Source organism: Chelonia mydas, chromosome 1, assembly GCF_015237465.2.
Source record: "Chelonia mydas isolate rCheMyd1 chromosome 1, rCheMyd1.pri.v2, whole genome shotgun sequence".
Classification (NCBI taxonomy): domain Eukaryota; kingdom Metazoa; phylum Chordata; order Testudines; family Cheloniidae; genus Chelonia; species Chelonia mydas.
In genome coordinates this window covers 288344531-288369853 of record NC_057849.1, presented here as the reverse complement: position 1 = coordinate 288369853, position 25323 = coordinate 288344531, and the positions used below count along the sequence as shown (strand labels likewise).

The 25323-nt window shown below is 38.9% G+C and overlaps 1 protein-coding gene across 3 annotated transcripts in view; it reads right to left on the bottom strand.

Annotated features, from left to right (window-relative positions):
• TAFA2 (TAFA chemokine like family member 2) overlaps nucleotides 1–25323 on the bottom strand; it is a 301302-nt gene that overhangs the window by 22734 nt on the left and 253245 nt on the right. For all 3 annotated transcript variants that reach the window (XM_043548661.1, XM_043548654.1, XM_043548651.1), the window contains exons 3-4: nucleotides 9225–9377; nucleotides 8029–8153 (exon numbers count right to left, since the gene is read on the bottom strand). In XM_043548661.1, coding sequence (XP_043404596.1) covers nucleotides 8029–8153; nucleotides 9225–9377 — 278 coding nt within the window. The remainder of the gene's footprint in view (nucleotides 1–8028; nucleotides 8154–9224; nucleotides 9378–25323) is intronic.

The window sequence follows — 25323 nt, the reverse complement described above, 5'->3', positions numbered from 1 at the left end:
AGTGTGTTTATTTAGTTTAGTGTGTCGGTCCTGTTGACCACCCTTTGGCATGGCCAGTTGGTGAGTTTGGACATCATGTCTTCTCTTCTTCCACAAACATGATGTTTGATTTTTTTCTTCTAAACTTTGGATGCCATGATGCAAAATTAGATTAAATGGAAAATTATGAATATCTGACTCTAGGCTCTCTCTAACATTGTTTTGGAATGTAAATAAACACACTCAATATGGATTTCTCTCTACCCCTGTAATACTTCTCTTCTATTTCTTTATGTCCCTGCAATATTTATGATTTTTACAGTAGTCGATTTCTGATGTTGGTTTGGAATATAGTTACTTAGTAATATATCCAATATTGATTTCTCTCTGATCTAAAGTATGTTTTCCCCACACATTATTCAAGAATACTAGCCCAATTTTAAGAATGTTGAGCACTCACAGTTCCCACTGCAAGGTAAGATATGGGCACTCAGCACTTCTGAAAATTGGACCATACATTTACAAAAGTTTGCACCTAATACACTTGCATTTCTACTAGGGCTGTCGCAGTTAACTCACGCGATTAACTCAAAAAAATTAATCACAATTAATCGCAATGTTAAACAATAGAATACCAATTGAACTTTATTAAATATTTTTGGATGTTTTCTACATTTTCAAATATATTGATTTCAGTCACAACACAGAATACAAACTGTACAGTGCTCACTTTATATTTATTTTTATTACCAATATTTGCACCATAAAAAAAGAAATAGTATTTTTCAATTCACCTAATACAAGTACTGTAATGCAATTTCTTTATCATGAAAGTTGAACTTACAAATATAGAATTATGTACAAAAGAATAACTGCATTCAAAAATAAAACAATGCAAAAACGTAGAGCCTACAAGTCCACTCAACCCTAATTCAGCCAATTAACAAACAAACAAGACAAACAAGTTTGGTTTAATTTGCAGGAGATAATGCTGCCTGCTTCTTGTTTACAATGTCACCTGAAAATGAGAACAGGCATTCACATGGCACTTTGTAGCCAGCATTGAAAGATATTTACGAGTCAGATACGCGAAACATTCGTATGCCCCTTCATTCTTCGGCCACCATTCCAGAGGACATGCTTCCATGCTGATGATGCTCGTTAAAAAAATAATGCATTAATTACATTTGTGACTGAACTCCTTGAGGGAGAATTGTATGTCTCTTGTTCTGTTTTACCTGCATTCTGCCATATATTTCATGTCATAGCCATCTCGGATGATGACCCAGCACATGTTCGTTTTAAGAACACTTTCACAGCAGATTTGACAAAACACAAAGAAGGTACCAAGGTGAGATTTCTAAAAATAGCTACAGCACTCGACCCAAGGTTTAAGAATCTGAAGTGCCGTCCAAAATCTGAGAGGGACGAGCAGAGTGTGGAGCATGCTTTTAGAAGACTTAAAAGAGCAACACTCAGATACGGAAACTACAAGAACCCGAACCAGCAAAAAAAGAAAAGGAGGACTTGTGGCACCTTAGAGACTAACCAATTTATTTGAGCGTGAGCTTTCGTGAGCTACAGCATCACTTCACACGGCTGTTACTCTGAAACCTGTCAAAAAAAGAAAATCAACCTTCTGCTGGTGGCATCTGACTCATGATGATGAAATGAACATGTGTCAGTCCGCTCTGCTTTGGATAGTTATCAAGCAGAACCCGTCATCAGCATGGAAACATGTCCTCTGGCATGGTGGTTGAAGCATGAAGGGACATATGAATCTTTAGCACATCTGGCACGTAAATATCTTGCGGCGCGAGCTACAACAGTGCCATGCAACCACCTGTTCTCACTTTTAGAGACATTGTAAACAAGAAGCGGGCAGCATTATCTCCTGCAAATTGTAACAAAACTTGTTTGTCTGTGCGATTGGCTGAAGTAGGACTGAGTGGACTTGCAGCCTCTAAAATTTTACATTGTTTTATTTTTGAATGCAGTTTTTTTTGTACATAATTCTACATTTGTAAGTTCACCTTTCATGATAAAGAGATTGCACTATAGTACTTGTATTAGGTGAATTGAAAAATAATATTTCTATTGGTTTTTTACAGTGCAAATACTTGTAATCAAAAATAAATATAAAGTGAGCACTGTACACTTTGTATTCTGTGTTGTAATTGAAATCAATATATTTGAAAATGTAGAAAACATCCAAAAATATTTAAATAAATGGTATTCTATTATTGTTTAACGGTGTGCTTAATCAATGGCTAGATTAATCAATGAATGGGATTAATCGTGATTAATTTTTTTAATTACTTGACAGCCCTAATGTCTACATATCTTAAAATATTGCTTCATTTACATATTTTATTCAGAGAATAATACATGACTGGACTTTATTGCTCACATCTCTGATGTGATGATTTTCTAAGAACAAGTGAGCATTTTTTGTTATGCAATGTCAGATTTCAGTTGCTTGCTCCTTCAATAAAGTGATTAGCAATAGTGGTTTGAGCTCTGAGGTCTCTGTTTTTAGTCACTTTGCACATTAAATAAGCTTAATTATATGTCAGCATTGTGGGATACATCTTCAGCAGGTATGAATCAAGGTAAATGTGGAATGTTACTTTCACACCTGGCATCAGGCTAACATATTTGATGAGGTTGTCCCCTGTCAAAGTCTCTGTAAGTCTGATGAACACTAGAAGTCCCCTTGTCCTTCTTAGAACCTCTCTCTTTTTGGAGCTCCAAGCACTCAAAATCAATTCAAAGACACCTCTCTCCAACTGTAAGACAACAATCTTGCCTCTCGCTGATCTTCTTTGGCAGATGAAATTCCTAACTAGAGCTAGTCAATGTTTTTTTCAACCAAAGCTTTTGTCTTGGAAAATGGGGTTTCATTGAAAATGAAAAATTTTCACCAAAAAAAATTATTCAAATACATTTTTTTGGTTTTCTGACTAGAGGGGAAATTCTCACCCTCTCATTTTTTCCCACCTCTCTCTTTATCCCCACCACTGGAGAAGTGTAGGGGGAAAGCTTTTTTTTTTTTTTAAGTGTTGAAAGGTGAAAGGAAGTATTGCTTTTCTTGTTTTGTTTTTTCTTCCTTTCCAGTGAAAAAAAATATAAAAATTAAGAAAAAGGGACGGGAGCCAAAAATTTATAAACAAAATATTTCAAAATGAAATACAAATGTTTACTGCTTTGAAAAAAAAATCTTGTTTGTCAACAAATAGGAAAAAAGTGAAGGGGAAAAAAAAGTCATGTTAAAAAAAATTCAACCATCTGTACCTTAACACAATCCTAGAACTGCATCCTGGACCCTATGTCATCGCTGGAAAAATCTCTGCTCTATCTTCATTTCATAGCCTTAATAATCTATTTCTAAACACCCTCTCCAATTCCAGTGCATTGCCTAGGCAGGCATACACTACAAGATCTCTGCCTAAAAATAAATAATTATTTTAGCCAGAATAGCAATTTTCTCCTCAGACCTCTCTAAATATAGAGACAGAAATTCCACCCTTCCAAATATAAACTCCAACAGAGTAAAAAATGTTAATCAGAGGTAAGTTCAGACCCCTAAACTCTTCCCCTCCACATTTACTTCTTCTCTCTGATTATTCCTTATTAACCCATTAGCCCTCTCCTCTCTGTTAGCCATACCCTGACATTGTAGGGATGGTGATTCCATTACAATATAATTCCATAATGCCTATTTCTTCATTCTTAGTGTAAATAATATCTACCTGAATAGCCTTAAGATTTGAATTCTAAGTACCAGAATATTCATGCTATTCCTCATTCATTATTCATACATATTCTTCTTAGATATCTGCATCTCTAAACAACATACAACACTTCAACCAGGTCACATTTTTCACATGTATTATTGAAGAGGAAAATTTGACCCAGTGTTTAGAGGTGAATTGAGACCTAATGCATTATATTGCTTTTAGCAAGGCTTTCACAGAAGTTGCTGTGTATTTAAACCACACAAACTTGCTAGCTCCCTTTGGCTCCTGCTGCTTTTACATTATACATGACCATCACATATGGGCTACTTCATTAGACAATAATAAAAGCTTATTATACTTGTTCTCTTAACACTGATTTTTTGCTGTCTCTATTATTTTTCTCTGAATATGGAGTTTACTGGTTTCAAACCCTTCAGAATTTTTCCTTTCACTTAGAACCTTTTAGGATAGACAATAGCTACATACACACTGCAGCCTCCATACATTAGAGATGAGTACTCCCTTTTGATAACACGGTACTTTCTTAAGACAAAGAAGACATTCAGCCTCTCAGTAGCAGCATAGGTATTCCAGGGCTTCTCAAAATCAAAGATACTGAAGATTCAATTTCATGTATATAGAGAGGCAGGATTAACCCTTCAGAGCCCAGATAGCCAATTGTTAGGTGAAAACTTGAAATAAAGTGTGGGATTTCCCTCAGAAAAACTCTGCAGAAGGAGGAGAGGGGGGATCTGGCTGAGCCACTGGCAAGACAAGTAAAACTGGAGGGAACTTCAGGAGGCAGGAAATCCCCTGGTGCCACAGACTTACCGGTCTGGTTCTGCCCCCAAGCTGAAATCAGGCTGAAGCATCCATTACAATGGACCTGTAGGCCTCAGCATGATGATGAATAGAGCTTGGCACCTCTAGAGTGGTTTAAAAGTGTCTGGTGCCCACCAGCAGGGGGGGCAGGAGAGCAGGAGGATATGATCAGGCCACCTATTACTTATTGTTTGTTAAGTGCTAACAAGGAGCTAAAAATGTTGCCAAAATGATATAATTGTACAAATAACAACAACCACATTTATACCTAACACTGTAGTATTTGGACAATATAGTGCATGGTACTTTACAAATATATAAGGAGAAAAATCCCTGTCCAGAAATCTTATCTAATTTAGACAATTCACATGTAAATAGAGCAAAACAACATGGTAAGAGGGTAGGGGGAAGAAGCCAAATGCCAAGAGAAGAGGAGAGAAACATGAACTAGTTACATTTTTTCCCAAATTCTTTTTCATTTGCAGTTAGTTACTGTTGAATCATTTTCCTCTCACTGGATATATCTCAAACACATATACAACATACATAATACTTATCTAGAGTGAGTGTGTGTGCACACCTTAGATATATACATACACACATTTAGCTGGGGGCAGTACTCAAGCAGAGATTAGCGTTTCGAAAAAGGATTTAAGAAGGAAGAATGGAATAGCTAATGTACTCAATGCTTTTTTTGCCTCTGTTTTCACTAACAAGGTCAGCTCCCAGACTGCTGCGCTGGGCATCACAAAATGGGGAAGAGATGGCCAGCCCTCTGTGGAGATAGAGGTGGTTAAGGACTATTTAGAAAAGCTAGACGTGCACAAGTCCATGGGGCCGGACGAGTTGCATCCGAGAGTGCTGAAGGAATTGGCGGCTGTGATTGCAGAGCCCTTGGCCATTATCTTTGAAAACTCGTGGCGAACGGGGGAAGTCCCGGATGACTGGAAAAAGGCTAATGTAGTGCCAATCTTTAAAAAAGGGAAGAAGGAGGATCCTGGGAACTACAGGCCAGTCAGCCTCACCTCAGTCCCCGGAAAAATCATGGAGCAGGTCCTCAAAGAATCAATCCTGAAGCACTTACATGAGAGGAAAGTGATCAGGAACAGTCAGCATGGATTCACCAAGGGAAGGTCATGCCTGACTAATCTAATCGCCTTTTATGATGAGATTACTGGTTCTGTGGATGAAGGGAAAGCAGTGGATGTATTGTTTCATACTTTAGCAAAGCTTTTGACACGGTCTCCCACAGTATTCTTGTCAGCAAGTTAAGGAAGTATGGGCTAGATGAATGCACTATACGGTGGGTAGAAAGCTGGCTTGATTGTCGGGCTCAACGGGTAGTGATCAATGGCTCCATGTCTAGTTGGCAGCCGGTGTCAAGTGGAGTGCCCCAGGGGTCGGTCCTGGGGCCGGTTTTGTTCAATATCTTCATAAATGATCTGGAGGATGGTGTGGATTGCACTCTCAGCAAATTTGCGGATGATACTAAACTGGGAGGAGTGGTAGATACGCTGGAGGGGAGGGATAGGATACAGAAGGACCTAGACAAATTGGAGGATTGGGCCAAAAGAAATCTGATGAGGTTCAATAAGGATAAGTGCAGGGTCCTGCACTTAGGATGGAAGAATCCAATGCACCGCTACAGACTAGGGACCGAATGGCTAGGCAGCAGTTCTGCGGAAAAGGACATAAGGGTAACAGTGGACGAGAAGCTGGATATGAATCAGCAGTGTGCCCTTGTTGCCAAGAAGGCCAATGGCATTTTGGGATGTATAAGTAGGGGCATAGCGAGCAGATCGAGGGACGTGATCGTTCCCCTCTATTCGACACTGGTGAGGCCTCATCTGGAGTACTGTGTCCAGTTTTGGGCCCCACACTACAAGAAGGATGTGGATAAACTGGAGAGAGTCCAGCGAAGGGCAACAAAAATGATTAGGGATCTAGAGCACATGACTTATGAGGAGAGGCTGAGGGAACTGGGATTGTTTAGTCTGCAGAAGAGAAGAATGAGGGGGGATTTGATAGCTGCTTTCAACTACCTGAAAGGGGGTTCCAAAGAGGATGGCTCTAGACTGTTCTCAATGGTAGCAGATGACAGAACGAGGAGTAATGGTCTCAAGTTGCAATGGGGGAGGTTTAGATTGGATATTAGGAAAAACTTTTTCACTAAGAGGGTGGTGAAACACTGGAATGCGTTACCTAGGGAGGTGGTAGAATCTCCTTCCTTAGAGGTTTTTAAGGTCAGGCTTGACAAAGCCCTGGCTGGGATGATTTAACTGGGAATTGGTCCTGCTTCGAGCAGGGGGTTGGACTAGATGACCTTCTGGGGTCCCTTCCAACCCTGATATTCTATGATTCTATGATTCTATGAACTTACACTAATGAAGTACCTTTCATCCAAAGAATGCCAAAGTGTTTTACAAACTCAGACATACAGACAGACACCATTCAGCCACATCTGGGATAAACAGGAGGTAGCCAGTTGATACATAGTACACTACACTACAATGAGGGGAGGGGAAATATTTTGTCCTGTGTCACAGGCTCAAAGAAATGCATACACAGAGTAAAGTTCATTGTAGCCAGTTATGAATCGATCCTGCAAACAATTATTCATGACTAACTTTAACCATTGCTACTCACATAAGATTTACTTGTGTGTGCATTTAAAGGATGAATCCTTAATTTGCCTCACAAGAATGAAAAGTTGAATTGAATCTGCAGAGATTTGAAGCTGTGGGTTCTAGAAGTCTGAGTATTTAATGCTTAGCATTATCTTAGGTAATTTGTTGGGGGGTTGTTTGTTTTTGCTTCTGTTAGCAGCTAGAAAATACTGGTTTACTTTGTTTTCAATGAATCATGTAAAACAAAATGTTAGATGGATTTCTACGATTACAATTTTGAACAAATAATATTAAAAGTGTCAAATGGGAAAGGGAACATATTGCACCACTGTCAAAATTTTGTAGTAATTCTCAGTCTTACCAGACATAAATAACCAAAAGATTATTCTGTAATGTCACAGTAAATGCTTACTATATTCAACAGTTTCTGTGTAGAAATATGATAATTCCAAGTAATTGACAAAAGTGCATTTGTGTTATACCTTGTAAATCAATGTCTCATGGATTTGGAACATTGCAAATGGTGTGCTGGCTTCTTTATTTTTATTTTATTTTTCTTTATTTTTTTGCAACCAGTCATAGAGGTACAAACAGATCAAATAAAATATAAATTAGTAGTAGTAGCAGCTGAAAAGGGGGTTGATTCTCTTCTCTGCAATACCCAGACCTGAAAATGACAGGAACAGTGCACCCTATGATCAATTAACTGCAAAGCATGCTGATGGAAGTGTACAGGGTCAGGAAACCCACCTCAATATAACTGCTAACCCACAGCTCTAGGGTCTTTTCTTTTGAGTGTTTACTTAGGGCCTGTGTGTTAGTTTTCTGTTGGTAACAAGTGATGCTGGTACTATACCTACCCTAGTTGTTTTCACTTTATTCCCAGAGGAACAGCTCCATCCTTTCCGATCCGGAAGAACTTTACATTCCTCCCCTTCAAGACATGGTTGCATGTGGCACCACCATTTCTGTTCCACTATTGAAGCTATGAAAGGGGAAAACATACACATTTACATGTTCAGTAAATGGCCACTTTACATCCCCATTATATGGCAGCATCAATTTTATTCTCCACAAAATGTTTAGAAAAAAGTATGTTGACAAACAGCTACACTGCAAGTCAGAATCTTCCTAAATAAATAAGACTCTATTTGTCAAGGGCACTGTGTATGAATTTGGCACCAGCATCTCTTCTTAATTATTATTGTTATTACTACTTCTTTTTTTTTTACATTTGTTACATTTGTTTAAATTTATCTTGCTTCAAGAACAAATTTCACAACAATCCTTTTCAATCACCAATTCTTCTTTCCTGGTCAGATTTCTAAGTTTTTGGCATAATCTCTTCTTTTGAGTTAATGTATTGTGTTTGAAGTTCTGTATATTCAAGGTAAGATTAAATGTATTCCCTGAAGATGACATACTTACAGCTTCTATGACAGCAAACACAGAAAAAAATAGTTCATGTAAAGTTGTGAAACAGCCTTGTCCTTTTTCAGAGAAAGAGTTGTGCAAAATGAGCCAACATTTTCCCAAATAAAACATATAAACCCATGCCAGTTTTGTTTGCAATATTAAGATTGTACTATGGATAGCAAAAACACCATTGGTCTAAAAAACCTAAAAACGAGCCAAACTATGCTCTGCTTGTTTGTTTTTCTTTGTTCTGTGGCAAAGTAACAGATAAATAAAGTATGAGACTGCAGCATATGAAAATAATATGCTGATGTAACTTATGCATAAACACTTTTAATTAAATTAACTTGATACAACACTAAGAGCATTCTATTATTTAGATCACAGTTTGCTTCTCAAGAGGTCTAGTTCACTGTCATCTACTAATTTCACATAGTGTTTCCATAAAGCACTGGCAAATAATTCATTTTTCTTATCCTCCTCTCCCATTCATCTTGGAGATGCCCTTCAAACCTCAGAATCCTTTCTAATACTTTTAAACACTGCTTGGTTTAAAAGAAAGATTCCCAGTTTAGACACTCTGCATTACAAAACCCACCAACAAAAATACAATAAAGTGAAGTAAGTGAAGTCATCGCACCATCAACACAAGAAGGAGCTGCTCGGGTGGTACCTGCTACCTGCCCAGGAAAGCAGGAGCACTTGACTGTCTGTGACCTCTCTTCTATCTTGTTCTTATTACAACATCTGTGGAGAGCCACCACCTCACAGGTTCCCGTTTTAACATGGTGAGCTGTGCAAACAAAAAGAAGAAGGTGATGATGGTGATAACATTGCTAGGTAGCATGGTACAGCGTTTGTTTTTATTAGAAATACGTTACATTCAGCTCTATAAAGGGATCTGCAATACACACAATTAGAATTACAATAACACCAACTCTATAGTGCAAAGATGATTTCTTTTCTAAACATAGCATAACTGTCTCTGACAGAAAATGTGTGGTGAAATAAGAACAATTAGAGAAGAATGCACATTGCACCATTTCAGTGGAACAAAATGTAGAGGCACTGAAAAGGCATCATAGAAAATACATATATATTCAGAATAGCATAGGCACCTGCATCTCCGTATAAACCTAATATAATATATTTTCTTAGGGTGACACTCAGAAAATAAAGTGCTTCAACATTAAAATAGCAGCATGAATATATATTTTGGAATGCATACATTATAAATGTAAGATGACCACATGTCCCCAGACACATCCAGTTTTTTATATGATGTCCCAGGATCTTCCCTTAGGACATCTGAAATGTTCCGGTTTTTCTTTGTTTGTTTTTTTCATTTCACTAGTCAACTGGTACAGATCCACTAAGATGATGTGGCAGGATTTGGGAACCCTATGCATGGAATATGATCCCCCATCATGTCATGGGGTTGGGGGCAGTGGATCAATGACTACTCAGACACACTACCCATTCTCTCTTGCTTCAGGATCAGCTAACCGGTCACAGGAACTACTGCAGCCCTGAGGCTACAGCAGTCCCAGGAGAAGATCTGCCTGGGGGGAAAGGTTAACTATTTAAGATATAGTAACTAATTATTGTATCATTTTCATTTCATCAGAGCTTGCTGAGACTGCAAGCTGAACCAGTGGCTGCTAGAAATTGTAGGGCAGATCACAGACAGATCGTAAAACTACTGCTAAAACACCAGAGAGTCACCGTCTAAACACAGAACTTGTACTGTACCCAAATGAGATTGTGAGATGTTACCTTGGGGAGACTGCTAGAAAACATTATGTAAAACTTCCTTTCCTCAGGTCTACACTGCCTCAGCCTTGGACAGCTCTATTTGGATCACATGGAGGGGGCACTGGAGAGATAGCAAGTGCAAAATATTTTATGAAACTTTATCAAGAATACAGACTCTCTCCATCCCCTTCCTACCCAAATTCCAAAAGTTGGTATGGCGGCAGAAGGTGACCTGAATTGGCAAAGCAAACAAATACAAAATTTGGCTACTCTAATGGGAGACTTGCCATGTAGGACTGGGCCCTTTTACAAGCAGCTTTGACTTTGCTTTTTCTTCGCATGCTACAGTGTATGCGGAATCTATAACCGTTCTAAAGCACACTGCCCTCTCTGGCCAGTAGCCTATATTCTTGAAACTAGACTATGAATTTAAGCTTCCACCCTTAACTTGGGGCCATTGCCAAGCCACAGTAAGCCAAGATGAACGCTAAAGAGATTGTACTACCCATAAAGACAAAGCAGATGCTCTCCGCAGTGAGCCAGCTCCACTCCGTGGAGCAGTGGTGGGGAGAAGCAGAAGCAGGGCCATAACCATACCTCTTCTTTGACCCCTTTTCAGAGTCTTTCTTCCTGAGAGAACAGGGAGCAGGAACAAGCAAATTCCTCCCCTCCCAAGAGTGCAGAGACAACTATTGTAAACTGTGCAACCACTTAATTGCCATTCTTACCCATGCACAGCCATAGAGGGGTAGCCCACAATCTGGCTCTTAGTTAATAAAATGGAAGCTACTGCTTAGAACATTGTATTCAAGCAATCACACGTTTTTCACTAGAACAAAGCCAGTCAAACAGCTTGTGATCATTGTAATCACTCTCTACACATTTCAGTTTTAGCATCACATTGTACAGTGTCAGGTTGTATAGTGTTACAGCTGAAATGATATATGACATATCAGGTGAGAAATTCAAAAGAGGTTCCAACTTTTGAAAAACCAAACTTGAATAAATGTTTTTTCTCTGTTTTAAAAGCTTTAACTAATGTTAATAAAACTGAGAAAGAGGGCTGTTGCTCATGCTATCTACCTGAACTTTTCTAGGAAGTTAGTGAGGCAAGTTATCCCAATACCCATGAGATTTTTTTAAGCAGATATTTTTAGGCCCATTGGTACAAGGTAACCACAGTGAAAATTATTTTACATTGGTTAACATTGCATTGGTTAACATGTTGACTCAAAGAATTCCATATATTTTTCTCAACTAATCTTTTATATGTTTATAGAGAATAGAGCATCTTTACTTGGGTATACAGTAAAATAAATTACCTATACACTATATTTCTTATATATAATATGTAGCATGAACATAGAATAGACACACATACCTGTTCTGAAAAGTTATATTCATTTTTATTATAATAGGCAATTATGCATTTCAAACCCATACACACTAACATAAATTCATTTAACTGAGTTGACATGAGATTCATATAACAAACGTGACACTGAAGCTATAAAGGAAAGTAAATTTAGTGTCAGGTTGTGAATTTGTTCCTGCTTATTTTTCTCTCTATTAGATTTCAGTCCTTATTTGTATTCTGATTTGTCTCATTGATTCTGAAATTTTGTTTGCCTCTATGCTCTCCTATTTAACAGTTTTACACAGCTTGACTGGCTCTCTAGAGATTCCATATTACACCTTCTAAGGAGAAATAAAGCATCACCTACATGCACCAATAGCCATCTGAAATGCAAGCTAGTTAGTAGATTTAAGTTGTAAAATGCTTTGAGGGGAAAAATTACTGCTGAAACAAAAACTTTTCAAGACATCTAATTTTTTACTTTGTAGTCATTAGAGAGAAAATGGAGCATTTTCCAAGGCTTTTATTCCAAAGTACTCTAATTAAATGAAACGATCATTTGTGTTTATGAATGGAAAAGAAAAGCATTTCAAAAGATGCTGTGATATGTGAAGACTAGATTAGAGCAAAAAATAACCAAATGCCAATTATAGCATTTCAGAGACTGTTTAGTAAAACGGTTTCCAATTTTGGAGGTAGAAAAATAAAAGGCTACCCTGGCTCTTCAACACATTAAAAATCTGGGGCAACTATCCTCTAGTTTCTATTTACCATCTAAAGTATAGTGTGAATGTTCCTAGAGAGGAAATGTGGGAATTTCAGTTCCTTGTGCTATCAAATAATTAAGTTCCAGTGCAGTAAGTACAATATCTGTCACATTCATGTGAAACGAAAGCCTCTATACAGTAGATAAAGGATTTTTCTCAACCTAATACAAATTAACCTCATTAAACCATTGAACCATTCCAAACTGAGATAGTAGTTTATGAGAGTCACATTTTTGGTTTGTTTCTTCTTCTCATAGCACCCACTTCAAAGTGTTCGGCTTGCTTTACAGAAAGTATTTGTGAAACAATGTTCTTTCTGGAATTCTACAGAAATTAATTATTCAAAAATACACCTTATGGACTCAATCCTGCAACCTTTACTAAAATGAGTAATCCTTATTCACATGTCTAGTTCTATTAAAATCAATGGAACTACACGTGTTAGTAAGGTTGGCTGAATCAGGCCCGAAAGTATTTATGTACATACAACAAAGTGCTATTAATAATTACACATAAAAGTTCCAGAGATATTATGTAACCTTAGCGTGCAACTTAGAAAACAGAAATAATCATGTCATTACCGTGTAATGGCATGAGCTGTAATTAATCTGCCACTTTATGGTAGTTTTTATAGAGTTCAATGGTCTGCAGTTATCATACAAAGGAGTATTTATACAATATTTGGACCCTGAAATTTAATGTGTTACCAGTTATGCTAATAAAGAAATTAAGGCTAGGTAGTTATTATCCTTAATATGTATAATATTAAAGAATGCTTTTAAATTCAAACAAGAAAAGTTCTGTAATCTATATATACTCTCCATTCCGGCTTATACAGAAAAGCCAGTTATTTAGTTTAAAAATATATTTATTCCCAAGCATTAGACTCTACCCTCAGGTTAATGTGATTTCAATGGGATTTGCACACATGCATCTGGTGGCAAAATTTGTTTAGCTTTTTTGGTTTTTTTGATGCATGAGATTAGTACTTTGCTTTAACAGACAAGAATATATTATATGCAAGTCACTAAAATTATGCATAAGGGTGGGGCTCACGTGAACTCCACCCTTCAATATTCTTTTTATTACTTTGTACTACAGTAGCATCTACAGATCCCAATCAAGACTGGGCCCCATTCTGCTACATGCTGTACAAACACAGAGTAATAGACCTTAAAATCTTAAACCCTGTCTCAAAGACTTAATCTTAAACCCACATCTGGCAAAGAATTGCATGCATGCTTAACTTAATGCACTATGAGTAGTCCTATTGAGGTGTATAAATTTTTGCAGACTCATTGCAGAATCAGAACCTTAGCTGAAACAAGAAGCAACAAATAGGTGACACAAACAAAGGAAGGTAAAAGCTTTGTTTTTCCATGAAGTTTAATTCCAGTGATATCTGAAGTAGAGTCTGATCGTATGGGCCTCCCAGTCTTCTCTGGCCTAATGGACAAGACATTTTATACAAAATAAATGCAGTGGTCCTGTCCTTCAAACCTTTACTCATGTGCGCAGTCTTTATTCATGCAACTATTCCTTATCCACAGGAGTAGTTAGAGTAAGGACTAAAATGGGACAACTGTGAAAGCAGTCCCATACTAAATTCATCAGGTTACCAATCTGCCACATTCTTGCATGGGTTACAATGAATGATAATTCAAAATTCTGCCCTGGTAATGTCTAAAGAAGTCTGACTTCTTATTGATAGAAGAAAAAATAAAACAAAATTAGTAGTTTGACTATAATGTCTTCCAGTGCAAGCCCTAAATCAGCATTTTATTAAGTGACCAGAGAAAGCACTGGTGTTTTTTACATAGAGAATGTTTGCTTTGTTCATGCTGATTGACACGGAAAGCAAATGTAGGTTAGCTTTCCTCTACACTTCAGCAATTTCAGTATGTCACGTCAGTCTTGCTGTGTCACTCTGGATAGGAAGGATATGAATACCTCTGCAAAAATGAGGGGGGGGGGGGAGAATCCTGGTTGCATAGTTTTTAAAAGCTATATTAACAAATGCTAGTAGCTGCAAGAGCACACTGTAAAATGAAGTATAAATCTGTGACTGAGACAGGCTTTCAAAAGCCAGGCCATATTCAGCCTCAGTTTATGTTTTATAACCATGTGAGGCAACCTTGGGATTCCATGTCCTCAGTGGTGAGAGTGAGGCATATTGTGGTAGTGCTCTGTCTCATGAAGGGCAACAGTTACAATACTCATGCTGCATCATTTTCCAGATGTCACACGGAATACGCCATATAACAAATAATTTCATTCTGCCCTTTTTGCACCCTTCCATACTACTTCTTAAACAGTTATTTAGATATGTTTCCCTCAGATGTGTTACCTCGATGGATGAGAATCCCTCCTTCAGAGGTCTTCACTTATGTTATAGACAGGAATTCAGAATACCCAGGTAATTCATAGCTACAATACATGTGTATGAAAATGTACATGCATATTTCTCCTGTCAAGTAACCTTTTTCCACCTTTTCAGAGTCTAGTATCTTGATCATTTATTTTCCAAATAGCTAAAATATACTATGTGCCAAATTATAGTACCCTTGCATAGAAATGCCAGAGGACAGAGAGGGACCGGGGAGCCCATCCCACCCTGGAATCCACACAGGGTGCAACCACAAATTGGAGGGCTGCTCACTTGTGAACACAATGAGGGAGGCTAGTCAGGTTTTGTGTCTGGTGGAGAGCGTCATGGACATAGTCCCATTCTCCCATGCACTATTTTGTGACTGTGGGGTAGTATTCACAGAGCGCAGCGTTTACCCAAGGAACAAGTGAAGTATCTCCCGTTGGCAAGTGTAGAGAGAATACCAGTGATGGGAAGGAGGCACACGGGGGTATGGCAGGACTGCACTGCACTTTGGTAAGCCCTACCAGTGTCATGGTGGTTAGGGGTTCATTACAAGTTGGCATAATTGAGGCAGCTCTATGTTAGACTGGAGGGGGGCAAAATGGCCCTTGGGCAATCCCAGTATTGGGGGAGAAGATGGTATAAAGATGGCATAAAGTCATCTCGACTTTTCCCTCTTTCTTTATTTGTGCAGAGTGTCACTCTCATATAGCTCATGATTGAGCCCATTATTACTAATGAACATCTGGAAGGAAAAATAAGCAAGGAAGGGGAGAAAGAGAGAATGTTAATGTAAGCTTTAGCAAAAAAAATTTCTAACAAGATCATACCACCAAGAAGCAATAGACTAAGAAATCTGCACTGACTAGCAAGGAGAGAGCTTACACTGGAAAGGTTTACGCAGCAGGCTCATAAATCAACAGCTATAAAGAGGCGCATTCTAAAATATTCTGTAATAAGTGGAAGAGAAGAATTGCTATACCAAATCAGAATGGTCCACTGTGGCCCAATATGCCACTCTGTATATAAGATGATGATGATTAAAAAAACCCATAATGCATGATGTGGGAAATTCCTTTCTGTTCATATACCCTCAGTCCCTTTATAAACTCATCTCGCTCTCTGGCATATGTGGGTTTATTCTAGGGTTGGACGTTTGACCCGCCAAAAACAACTGGTCAATTTGCCTGTCAAATATTGGTCAAATATTGTCAAATAATGTCAAAAATGGTCAAATATTTCAAAGGACTAATTTATTCGAACAGTAACAAAGAGTAAGACTTGATCATCTCTAACAGGCTTAGCCTTTGATAGATATTTATACCCAATTACAAAAAAGTTACTGAATTGAATTATTTTAACTCAGAAAAATAGGAAAGGTGATTAAATTAAGTTCTAAAAAAATGAAAGAATGGCACCATGATGCCACAAAAAAGGTAGGTGCTGTCTACATCAGAGCATTCTTGCTAGAATATTTGACAATATTTGACCATGGTCAAATAATAGGCGGTCAGTTGACATTTTCTGACTGGTAAACTGATGAGGTTGCCAAGTCTACTTATTACACATTTAACATTATCCTAAACTTACATAGTTGCAATGGTTATGAAAAGTCAGTTTTCAAGTCCTGCAACACTATTTGTCTCAAAGACTTCATGCAGCAGCAAAGTCCATGCACAAGCAAAGTAGAATATGCTGTGTAAAGAAACACTTCCTTTTAACTGGCTTAAATGCACTGTTTTTAAGTTTCCTCTAGGATCCCTTTTTTCTTGTATGTCTAACATTATGGGGACAGGTTTTGAACTAATCAGTTTATTCACTTGAATCTTTAACACAAATAAAGGAGTAGATACTTGTTTGACCATTCAGGTAGGGTTTGTTTTATTGCCACCCAACAGCAAAAGCCGGTAATGTGTACACATTAGACTCTGCATATCTCAAACAGCAGCCCTACTAGGCTTCTTGGATGGAGGATAGTGCTTCCACAGAAAGCTGTTCTAAAACTCACAGGAGTAATTCTTGGTAAGTGTTTATCCTATACATGTTAACCCAGCTACACTTGGCAAGCTACCTCTATCGTGCAATTAACCTACTTAGTCCAGTTAGACGAAGGATGGTAAGCAGAGGTTCACATGACACTGTGCTGATAGCATCCCTGGTACTCTTTTAAAAACAAAGCTAAAGAATGGTTTGCCATAATCACATTGCGAAGCATGCTTTACTGCATGGTGCCAGAGGAAAATTTCATCCATCAGTTGTCTGCCAGCCACCAGTTATAGCCATCTGTGTGGGAAGACTTTTGCCCCCTTGGAAAAAACATCAGGGAAACTACGACGTAAGCATTCTCTTGAGACCAGCTCACTAATAACCCAGTGAAATCAAGCCCCAGCTATTCCCAAGGCACCGTCTGGGTTCTGAAATGGAAAGCAGGATTATGTTCTCAGTTGACTGAGAAAAAGATTTACTGGAATAACACAGCAAACTGGCTTGGCCCCAGCTGGTCACGTAATCTTTACCCAACATAAAACCACAGACAGAGTACTTCATGTAGACTCTCTTAGACCTGGCGAGTTCGGAGTCATCTGACTTTATCCTCCTAGACTTATTGAGGCTAATTTTATTCAATCAGTCCTTTGGAACTGCTGGCCATGTCACAGATGAGGATTCACTAATAAAGCTATAACTGCATATACAGGAATACAAAAATAATTCATCCTAAAACTATCCTGAATGAGTATTTCCACTCTCTCCGAGAGACACCCTGTTAGCATATATACTTGTCCTTTTGAGGCATCACTTTCAGTTAGAAAATTGCATGTTGGCTGGTCCATGAAACTGCATACAGCTCTGGGACAAGGGTTGTGGGAAAGAGGGTCAGTGATTATTTAGTCCTATCATAGGACTACACACAGGAGCAGGAAGAGAGGCAGGAACCTTTCTACATTTGCCCAGCTCTAAAGACCAACTAGAATTGCCTCTGCTGAGCATGGGAGAATGCAGGACGGCTAATCAGTTGTAGCCAAGAGTGGCAGCAATGCCCCAAAGAAGATGTCGGGTGGGAACAGGTGGAACCATGCTGCTGTTCCTCCCCTGGGGCTAGCCAGCAGAGCTGATCAACCATGTGAGGACAGCATTGCACCCTTTAAAAGAGTGTCGTAGTTTGTGTGCTCTCCTGAGTATCAGCAGTGGAGCTGAGCTTCATGAGATATTTTGCTTTTGGTAGGCAGAATGTCTCCTGCACATCCACTCAGTTGGTGTAGCTCAGTGGTTCTCAAACTTTTTGTATTGGCGACCCCTTTATCATGGCAAGCCTCTGAGGGCGACCCCCCCTTATAAATGAAAAACACATTTTTTATATATTTAGCACTACTTTAAATGCTAAATTTATAACCCTCTTATTTAAAATGAATTTACCTTTTCTCACAGCTTTTAAGTTAAGATTAAAATACATTTTTATCAAATTATTGTTATAAGCAGAAAAGGGCTTTTTTAATAGTTACTGTTTAATATTGGGGGGGCATGAAGAAACTTTGTCAATATGTTTTCACAGCAGACTTACTAGTGCAGACTTCACAGCAGACTTTCTAGCTAGCTGGGAGGCTGTGAAACGTGATATTAACAAACATGCAAATATCACTTTTCACAGCAGACTTATGAATGCCCCCGTGCATTCAGTGCTGTTGTTGCCAGTGCACCCATACTTCAGTGCTATTGTTGCCAGCAGGCGCTGCCTTCAGAGCTGGGTGGCTAGAGAGCAGCAGTTGCTGGCCAGGTGCCCAGCTCTGAAGGCAGCGCTGCCACCAGCAGTGGCAGAGAACTGTAGAGGTAAGGGTGGCAATGCCAACCATGCCACCCCTACTTCTGCATAACATCTGACCTTTGTGCTGGGAGGGTGGTTACGGGTGGGAGGGGGCTAAGTCAAATTTTAGGGTAGCTATAGACCCCGCAAGCCCCTCCCCCCCCCCGCAGTGCTGCTCCTGCCTGTCTGTCAGACTGTTAAATTATAAATTATTTTTTTTCTCATCTTAGTTATCTGATTGGTCTGTGGTTTAATGTAACTCCTCAGCTACTGAACAACGAAGCCCTCTAATGTTGTCTCAGTCCTAGGGCCCGCCTTAGGGAAAATGACACCCTGGGCAAACTTCTATTTTAGTGCCCTTTCTTTGGAAGTGGAGTGGGACTGGAGACAGAGTGGGGTGGAGATGGAGCTGGGCTTTAGGGACTCAGGCTGGCAGCCTCACGACTGGCAGGGATCGGGCTCTCAGCCCCGCACATGGCGGGGCTCCAGCTGTCAACCATGCTTGGGGCTGACAACTACAGCCCAAGCACCACCATGCACAGGGCTAACAGCTTGTGACCCTACGGGGCATTATGACCCCCAGTTTGAGAAACCCTGGACTATCGCTTGACATCACCCACAAGAATGGGCTGTGCAGAACAGACACAACTGAGCACATAATGGGAGCAGTCTGTGAATACTACAGGAGGTAGAATGTCCATTCTTTCCTAGGATGTTATCGAACTTCTTCAGCAAATGATACAATAAAGTGTTCAGACATTCTGTACATTAACAGATATTCCAACAGATGGAGGTTCAAGATTACTAATTATATAATTTCACGGGGGGAAAACCAATCCAGTTCTCAGGCATTGAAAGGAACACTTGGCATAAAGACTTTTTATTCTCTTCCTCTCTCTCACTTGATGGGCCATGTGCCAGAAATCTTGACTCAGCAAGAAGCCGAGGCACATGTCTCAAAGCAGCCTTTAGGATTTGACAGAGTTAAAAAAATCTTGTCTTCTGTACTACAGCAGGTAGCTTCTGGTTTCTATGATAATCTACCCAATTTATGAGAAATATGTCTTGAGTATTCCATCCTGATACACTATTTATTATTATTCTTTTATTTCATAAGTGTGACCTGCACTGTGTCAGGGCACATGTGACAAAAATACACAATTCTGAATTGTGAGTCAGCAAAAAGATCTTCCTCCACTTTCCTTCCCCTTAAAAAGGAATGCCCATTCTGCACCCAGCTCTACCTCAAATAAAAGCTGGAGAAAAAGAGCCTTATACTGCACCCTGATAGGCTAAAAGACTCAAGTGCTGTTGGACCAAGTGGCGAGGCAAATTTCAGAATCAAGATCTACTTAGAACATCCTGCCTCCAGTACCCACATGGTTACATGTACAGAGTCAAGCAGCTCAGCAGATATCAGGTGCCACAGTGGTAAGAGTAACTGAAGTCTAGTAAAGGCAAGCTGTGGTGTGTGGACATAGTTGGAAGTCACCAGACCTGTGCTTTATTCCCAGCGGTGTCATTAACTCACTCTGTGACTGCAAGAAAGGCACTTAGTGTTTCTATGCTCCAGTTACCCTACCTGTAAAATAGGCGTGGTGATGCTTACACACCTTATTTAAACAACACCACGCAAGAATTCGCTAAGGGTGGATGAGTAATGACCCCCAAAAAATCCTCTGGGAACTTTTTGATAGGACAGAAGAGAGCCACACAAACTGTTTACCCCAGCTAGGGTCTACAGATAGGTCAAGAAAACATTGTGATCAATGGAATCAGATGTTGCTGACAGAGCTGAAAGAACCAATATTGACACCTTCACTTTCTTCTTTACTAGAAGATCCTCAGCTAATGTAACTAGTGCAGACTTTGTGCCACATCCAGAACTAGAGCAAGACTGAAAGGAATCAAAGAACCTGAAAATTCTACATGATACCAAAGTTGTCTCTACCCAACTTTCTCAATATCTTCCTCTCAAAGAGGAAGAGTAAAGAGAGGTTGATAACTCTCAAGGTATTCATTTCTTGATTATGATTTTGTTTTTTTAAGGATGGGCCTGAACATCACTTGCTTGAACAGCTGAAAACTTTAATAAGACAACACTAAGCTGATTTAACTTGAATCCATTTTATGGAGCATGTGCTATCAGAAAGACTTTGGGCTTTATTAATGACCTACATAATTCGCTTAATAAGGTCATGTTGAACTTGTGAAAATACTACTGACTTCAAGCTCCATATTGCAGATGATTCTTATAAAATTTTGTTCTCAGACTGCAAAATAGTTCTTTGATATTATGCTCCCCTTACGTACACTGAATGGGAGTTTTGTGAAAGGAGAATTTTGCCTTCAGTGCATGTACATATGATAAAATATAATCTACGTTCCCCTATGGGTTGAATCCCTCAAATTCTACATTTCCAATCTTTTAACTCACTTCTTTGTTGTGATGTGGGGTTGGGTTTTGTTTTGTTTTTTTTAATATCTCAGCAGAGCTGTTTACCTGAACTAATGTTTTACCTTTATAATGCGTTTTTACATTCCATTTCACAGCTCTGTAATGCATTTTCCCTTTCTGTAGTCTGTCAACTAAACCAGAATATCAGGGATTTATCTTTGACTCGAAATATACCTCTCACAAAACACAAGCATGTATAAGCATACTTGCTTTAATGAAAACTACAGTACTTTTCTTACCCTCTCAATCCCTATCCTCCTCTTTTAAGAAATCCTCTACTTCAGACCCCACCAACATTATCTCTCATGCTCAGGAGAAACTTTGTAGAATGTCCCAAGACTCAGCTCACCCACTGAAAGAAAGATCTTAATTTTAAGTTTCAGCTTCTTTCTGTAGCGCCCCAGGCAAACTCTTTGAAGTGCAGAGTCAGGGGAGGAACTTAACTCAGGCCTTTAGAAAAAATAGCTAACAAGGCACATGTCTAGTCCTGTGAAATCCTCTCTTTTAGAATGATCTTACCTGCTACAATCTTCCCTTTACATTATTGATTCCATATAAATAGCAAGTGTCTAAGTCATGGGCATGATGAATCAATAAGTATCTAGACAGAGTCTGTCATAAATATAAAGGGAAGGGTAAACACCTTTAACACCTCCTGGCCAGAGGAAAAATCCTTTCACCTGTAAAGGGTTAAGAAGCTAGGATAACCTCGCTGGCACCTGACCAAAATGACCAATGAGGAGACAAGATACTTTCAAAAGCTGGGAGGAGGGAGAAAAACAAAGGATCTGTATCTGTCTGTGTGATGTTTTTTGCCGGGGACAGAACAGGTATGGAGTCTTAGAACTTAGTAGGTAATCTAGCTAGATATGCGCTAGATTACGATTTCTTTAAATGGCTGAGAAATTAAGCTGTGCTGAATAGAATGGATATTCCTGTCTGTGTGTCTTTTTGTAACTTAAGGTTTTGCCTAGAGGGATTCTCTAGTTTTGAATCTAATTACCCTGTAAGGTATTTACCATCCTGATTTTACAGAGGTGATTCTTTTTTACTTTTTACTTCTATTAAAATCCTTCTTTTCAGAAACTGAATGCTTTTTCATTCTTCTTAAAATCCAAGGGTTTGGGTGTGTGGTCACCTATGCAAATTGGTGAGGATTTTTACCAAACCTTCCCCAGGAAGTGGGGTGCAAGGGTTGGGAGGATTTTGGGGGGAAAGACGTTTCCAAACAATGCTTTCCTAATAAATAAATCCAGATAAATGTTTGGTGGTGGCAGTGGAAGTCCAAGGGCAAAGGGTAAAATAGTTTGTACCTTGGGGAAGTTTTAACCTAAGCTGGTAAAAGTAAGCTTACGAGGTTTCCATGCAGGTCCCCACATCTGTACCCTAGAGTTCAGAGTGGGGAAGGAACCTTGACAGAGTCTAAGAAATGAACCTGAATGGACAGGGAACAAGCTGGCTATTCTTAAAACACACACACACACACAACCAGTTCAACCTTGCAGGGGGAAGCACACAGGACAATGCCAACACGGGTTTTTTTGGTCAGGGATTTCCAAATGATAATATTTTCAGATGTCTCTTCCCACAGATCAGATGTCTTTTAAAGTGTTTGAAGCTGGCTTCCCAGACAGGAAACTTGTTTCTACAAGGAATCCCAATTAATAGAGGAGTTTGCTAGAAACAATAAATACCACTCCTGATAGAAGCTGAAAACATTATACGTGTCACCAGGATTGTATAAATGTGGTTTATTACAATTGTCAGGTAGTGAGAGCCTCTCAAATGTACCACATAAAAAAATTCATATTAAAATATAAGGTATAAATAATGCCACCTCATATGTAGATTGCTTTTATGGAAGTGACGGCATCCTCTCATCTTTCTCAGATGCCTCATGATCTGAATCTTTCCTGTTTTAATCTAGGACACAGTCTCTCTCAGTCCAACAGATAATAAAATGTGTGGACAGTAAATTGCTCTTACAAGTGTAGCAGAGATTGATAAGTACAGCAGAGACAGCAAAGAAAGATTCAAACAATCTCAAGACACCTAAAATCATTTTTTGTACAGTGCAGTGGTTGAGAAGTATTGCAAATGTAATGAACAGAGAAAATTTTAATGGCCAAATTTTCATGCACAGGCACAATGAGCATGTATACACCAATGAACAATGCGGATCAGTTTATTTCACATGCAAACAAACATTTAGGCACACAGTTTCTCAAATTGTACAAGTAAATGTCCATCTGTGCACACATCGAAAGGTTTTGAATATAATGTGCATCATTTTTGCAGCAACCATTTTTGCTGTGTCTGTGGCTAAAAAATTGGCCTTTAGAACTTTGCAATCTAAGGACACAGGGTTTTTAGTGAAAAGGTCCATGTTCAGACCTCAAAATTCAGACCAGTATGAATAGAATCAGTTTATAATCTCCATTTTAATTTTAAGATCTTTGGACCTATAAGTAACTAGAAAATTAGAAAATTAAAACACTTAATTCTTTCAGAAAGCCAAGAACAGGTTAAACAAACAAACCCTTAGATATGATGTAGATGCAAAGTCCAGGTTTCTGCAGTGCCTAACTTGGTTCCATAAATGACACTAGAACATTTCTCCACCTATACACACCCATAGGAACATATGTCGCTTTTCTGGAGCACACAAAACTTTTATAGGACAGTAGTTAAATTACCCATGACCTCTGTGGGTACCTCCAAGTTACCTTCTGACTCTCAACAAACACTGTTACTGTTCTAGCCCTGAATTCCCAAGACAGGAGGAATTAGGTGTGTATTAAATAATTCTTCCCAGTCTGTGGTGCTGACAGTTCTGAACTAAGCCAAGAATAATCTATCCTCAAAGCTGCAGGGAAGGTTGTCACAGCACAATGCCTTTGTAGGAGAGAGGGGAAAAAAGAGAGCTCTTGAAGGACTCTTTTCCCCCTCCACCAGCCACCTGGAAAAGCAAGGCAGCAAGGGATACAATGCAGCTCTAGCCAAAAAAGCATTCATGAGGTACCTTGTCTGGTCATGTACACATAACTGGTGGGCACCTGATCTTCATAGTCCTTGCAAGTCAGTGAAATCTTGAGAATAATCTTAACACAAATCCTCTAGGTGTAGCAGGGTGTAGCAGAGCGTTGTAAAACAAAGTAAAAGGAAGCGGATCAGAAACGGAATATGCAACAAGAGAGCCAGCATTTTCAGACTTCAGGAGTTTACCACTGCTTTAACAGCAAATTGTTTCGTGTCGAGATACTGCAATGCTTAGCAGTTATGCTTCTGGCTGTTCCAGTTAGTATTTGGAAGTAACAAAAATCACTTCACAAAGGTTAAAAGATGTACGGTTCACAGGTTGTTATTTCTCTTTGTGGTTAGTGACCACATTTCAGTTGCATGATTAATAACATGAAAGTGCTAACAAGGTATAAAATTTGCTTATTATTTCAGACACTGTGGTCCAAATTTTCACAGAAGTGGGAAATTCAAAGCAGTCTCCATTTTTGTATGTGCACTTTTAGAGCACGAACACCTGCATGTGCGCCTTGCAAAGCCTAGCAGCACATAGGTTTTGCATATATACGTTATCACCCGGACCTGCAGATGTCAAATTTATCAACTGAGCAGGTAGGAGTTAATGCTTGAAAAGTATGCACGGCAGCATTGCACCCACACTAACAGAAGTGACTGCTAAAAAATATCTTCATTTTTATTATTACTCACGTTTTTAGTACTATGTGCAGTCATTATACATTTAAAAAGTGGCTCCAGCTGGGAGGCAAAAAAAAAATTAACCACAGAAATTTGTCTTGATTTTTTTAATTTAAATTCTTAATCTACATACCATTATTTATTACGAGAGGACCTAAAGGTCCCACCTAACAAGGGGGCCCCATTGTGCTTTACAAACACATAGTGACAGACAGTCACTGCCCTGAAATGGTAAAAAGACAAGACAGACAAAAGGTGGCACGGAGATCTGAAGTCATACAGTAGGTCAGTAGCAGAACCGGGAATAGAAACCAGGTTGCCTGAATTCCAGTCTAGTGCCCTAACCACTAGAACACACTGCTTCTTTTTGTTTGTTTGCATATGTGCAACACATTGAAAAGACTCACAAATCTAGAATCAGGATATCTAAAATGTACATCCTGAGTGAGAAATTTCATCCTCTCTTTTGCTTGTTGTCCATTTAATTTACTTATTTATTCCTTTGGATGAATAGACAA